The sequence below is a fragment of the Mandrillus leucophaeus genome, unplaced genomic scaffold (genome assembly GCF_000951045.1).
Source record: "Mandrillus leucophaeus isolate KB7577 unplaced genomic scaffold, Mleu.le_1.0 Scaffold219, whole genome shotgun sequence".
NCBI lineage: Eukaryota > Metazoa > Chordata > Mammalia > Primates > Cercopithecidae > Mandrillus > Mandrillus leucophaeus.
Genome location: NW_012102243.1, coordinates 1,450,705 through 1,454,844, shown reverse-complemented (window position 1 = coordinate 1,454,844; position 4,140 = coordinate 1,450,705). Strand labels below are relative to the sequence as shown.

The following is a 4,140-nucleotide window of genomic DNA, read 5'->3' as shown; positions in this document are numbered from 1 at the left end:
ATTACAACGATTTAAAAAGTTCTTACCTGCTTACTTCAATACCCTCACCATCTCTGGGTCTGTTTCTATCAATCACAATTATTTTTTAAGTTCTTATTGACTAACTCTAGTCATCTTTTGATTTGTTGCTATAGAGTTAGCTTCATTATTGGTTATTTTCCCTGCTTCTTCACGTGTCTAATGATTTTCATTAAATTCTTGGCACTGTGGGTGCACATGTCTAATGATGCTCGTTATATTCTTGGCACTGTGGGTGTTGTGAGGCCGAGCATTATGTTATTGTTGTCTTAAGAATGTTGAGTTTTGTTCAAGCAGACGGGTACTGACCAGCAGATTACCTGGATCCTTTTGAGGTGTGGTTTCAGGCTTTGTTAGGTAAGGTCTGTTTAGTTTTCTCTTAATATGAAGTTTTTACTCCTAGGACATTGTCCTGCCCCTGGGAGTGTAACCTTTGCAGGGTCTAGAGAAATCACTATGATCTTCTATTGTGTCTGAGCTTGAATTGCAACGTCTCCATAGCCATGTGCAACCACTTACATTTCTACTAACCATTCAGATTCTCAGGAACTGTTTCCTGCAAGGCTTCTGGGAGTCCTGCCTTGCACATGTACAGCTTAGCAGGGGACCAAGGACCTAAGGGAATCCTTAGTCAGATCTTTGTCATTCCTTTTCTGCCGTTCCCTCCTCCACTCTCCAAATCCCAGCTGCTGTAGTAGCCCCAACCAAATTCTAATCTTAGTTTCCTGTAACAAAAGAGGCCTCTGCGGCTCGGGGCTCTGTTTCTCAGGAGAGAAGTTGCGAGAACACCCTCAGGGAAAACGTTAGGGGAGGTGGGGCCGTGTGATGAGAGGCACTGATCTACAGGCTCAGGGATCTGCTTGTGGACAGCGGCCACAGGGGCTGTGACGCTGTGTGTCCGGGGTCCTGTGCTGACAAGCACTGATTTCCTTGTCTCCTTCTCCTGCCCCTGTGTTGTGTGTCCTGTTCAGCTTCTAGAGTTGTTCACCGCAGAAGGGTAAGTCTAATGCCAACTACCCCATCATGTCTGGAACCAGAAGTTTCTGGGCATCAGTCTTTTTTTTTTTTTTTTTTAAGAGAAAGCTTCTTAGGTGATTCCAGCACGAGACCACCAGGCTTGGGAACCACCTTCCCATGGTGCTGGCAGATTATCCCATGATTGAGGGGGACCTGGACATTCTGTCTAGGGAAAAATTCCCAAGGGTTAATTCCCAGACATGCAGTAAGTTCTGGTGTCTCTGGGACACCAAGGGGCTTGGGCTCCTAAAATGTCACATTTCCCTCATCTTACAAGCTCTCCTACCCCACCAGAGGCTGAGGGAGGCTTGGCTGCCTCTTCCAGCACCTCCAACCGCCCCCTGCCTCCCCCCACCATCCAGGTCTCTGCTTTCTCACAGGGAATCACAGGACCAGGCTCTGTATCTCATCTGTGTATTTTTTCCCATCTCCCCCACCTATTCTAAGCTCTTGGGAGCTGGGTGATGGGGGTCCTTCCTTCTCTCATCAACACCCTCTGTGCTAGGAAAACAAGTCCCAGCTAGGACAAGGCACATCTTCTTCCTTATCTCTAGCACATCCACTGGGAGCAGCAGCCTTTTCTGTCTCACAAGGTGCATTCGTATGCTCAAGTCACCACCCACGGAACCAAGAGTCGATGCGGAGGGAGGGCTCCCCTGAGGCGCAGACCCCTCTGGAGGAAGAGGTGGTGTGAGCGGCACCCGCCAGACATGAGGGCTCCCTGCACAGGCCCAGTCTTTGGAAGGAGTCCTGGCTCCATGGGCCCGGGGTCAGGAGACCTGCTGGGGGGTCGCAGGTACTCTGTCAACACCTTAGGCAGTCACCTGTCTGCAGCACTGAGGCATGGTCAGCCCAGTTGGGAGCAGCCACAGCTGCCAGTGACTATGCTGGGGATGACGACGTGCCCTGTGTAGTGAGCGTGCTTCATAGGCGTGGCGGGACACACGCATGCAGGGGCCTCAGCACTGTGGGGCAGTGGTGAGATCATGTCTGTGGGCTTCACAGTCAGCAGGGAGGCTTGTAAAATGCAGCTTCCCAGGCTCCACCCTAGAGGTTCTAACTGCGCATCTGGGGGGCTCAGGGACCTGGCCATGGACAGCTGTCACAGGTGGCTGTGATGCTGCGTGTCGGGGCCCCGTGCTGAGACACACTGCGGGGCATACCTGGGGGCAGGCGGGTCAGGGGCGGGCAGAGTGGAGGGGCATCGTCTCTCCTCCAGCCCCAGCATCGGCCTGCACACCCCCTGCACTGGAGACCACCGTCCCAAGGGCTTCTCTCCAGTTTCCAGGCATCCTCTGCAGCTGGGAGTGAGGGGGTCCTGGTAAAAGAAAATCTTGTTTGAGTCTGAGAGTGTGAGCGCCAGGCCGCAGGCACAGCTGCTGATGGACACGCTCTTATTTCACCAGCCGCCTTCCCACTAACTGACTGTGTTGCCTCTTTCAGTGTTGCTGTGTGCAGAGAAGATGGGGATTTAGCAATTAAGGATTTCTTTTCTTCTGTTCAGCTCATCACTTGCTCCATCTGGGCTAATTAGACGTCTCCTTTCTTTGTTTCCAAGCTAACTTCAGCAATAGCAGATTTATTAGCTTGTTTAAACCTCAAACAATGAGTAAAGCAGCAGGATATCCCATTCTGCTCTGTTGTTCGAAAATATATTTCAAACTGAGCTGTTCATCCCCGAAGACCTTGTCTTCTCGTAAATCTAGTGCCGTGGATAATGACGTCCAAAGTGCCGAGCGTGTCTGTCTGAAGAGTGGGGGGCTGTCGGGTCGGCTGTGCTGTGTTCTGGCTGGCGCATCCCTGCCCGGAAGCAGGCGGGGGCTTGCAGGCTGCGGCTGCTGTATCCCCGGAAGGAATGGCTTCTTCCCTCTGTGGGTTGAGCACAAAGCGTCGTGTTGTAGGGGGGGTGGGGAGGGCTGCCAACCCCTCACAGCCACTGGCGGGCAGATGTCCTGCACACCCCTGGGCTGCCGTCTCACCCCGAAAGCCCCGGCTCGCAGCCAGATTAATGAGCAATGTGGTGCTGCCTGAAGACAGCTGTGTGGGGTCCCAGCCTTTTAGTCATGCCCAGAAGCATGGAGGGGCGGTGTCCAAAGACCACAGTGATGCCCCCACGTTGCACAACCTTCCCCTGGGGGGTAGGCCCAGGCTGGGGAAGGAGTAGCACTGGCTTTCAGGCCAGGGTTTCTGTTCCCCATGGTTTCCCCTGCCTGTTTAGAGAAGAATCTTGCCCATGGCACCTTCCTATTGGCAGAGTGTGGGTAACTTGGGTGTCCTCCTCTCTGTCCAACCTATGGCAGAGGCAGGAGCCGGAAGTGGCTTCCGCCGACTCTGCTAGACAACACCACCCCCATGTGCACCCAGGGCCCCAGCAGGACAGCACCGAATGGGGTGCCGTGCCAGAGCACACAGAGTCTGGGGACCGTCAGGAAGGAGTCCCCTGCTGGCAGCAGCTCTGTGTAGCCGGCTGAGCCAGGGCCTGATGGGAGCCGAGGTGTCGTGCCTCAGCCCAGGGCCGGGGCTCCTGCTCTCCGTCGTGCCTCAGCCCAGGGCCGGGGCTCCTGCTCTCCGTCCAGGATGCTCCGCTCTTGCTTCCGGTCTCAGAGCCCGGAGCCTGGCAGGGCTGTGCTGGTTTCTATGGTAACTGCAGATCCATGTCCTGCCGCCTGTGTGATTGTGTTCTGTTCTCCTTGTAGATGGAGGAGATAAAATTTAAAGACAGAGCAGTCTTCGTGCTGGAGAGAGAGTTAGGGGTTCAAGCCGGGCATGCTCAGAGACTGCAGCTCCAAAAAGAGGCTCTAGATGAGCAGCTGTCCCAGGTCCGAGAGGCCGACCGGCACCCGGGCAGCCCCAGACGGGAACTTCCTCATGCAGCCGGTGCAGGAGACGCTTCAGACCACTCGGGAAGCCCTGTAAGCACCTCCCAGGCCCGCTGGCCCACCCCGTGTCACAGACCCGGCCATGTGGCTGCATGGCCCTGCATGGGCCACTCCCCCAGGAGACCAGAGCCCGAGTCGAGCCAGCACCCTCCTGCCTGGGCACCTCCCCACCCAGCCTGGCCCTAGGTGCTCAGCTCCTCTGGCTCTGGCCCGGAGGGCTGGTGGA

At 55.2% G+C, this 4,140-nt stretch overlaps 1 protein-coding gene across 1 annotated transcript in view; it reads left to right on the top strand.

Annotated features, from left to right (window-relative positions):
• The window catches only part of JAKMIP3 (Janus kinase and microtubule interacting protein 3), an 83,354-nt gene that overhangs the window by 38,004 nt on the left and 41,210 nt on the right, over positions 1 to 4,140 (top strand). Inside the window, exon 3 of the mRNA XM_011980837.1 lies at positions 3,732 to 3,947. Within this exon, the coding sequence (XP_011836227.1) occupies positions 3,732 to 3,947 (216 nt within the window). The remainder of the gene's footprint in view (positions 1 to 3,731; positions 3,948 to 4,140) is intronic.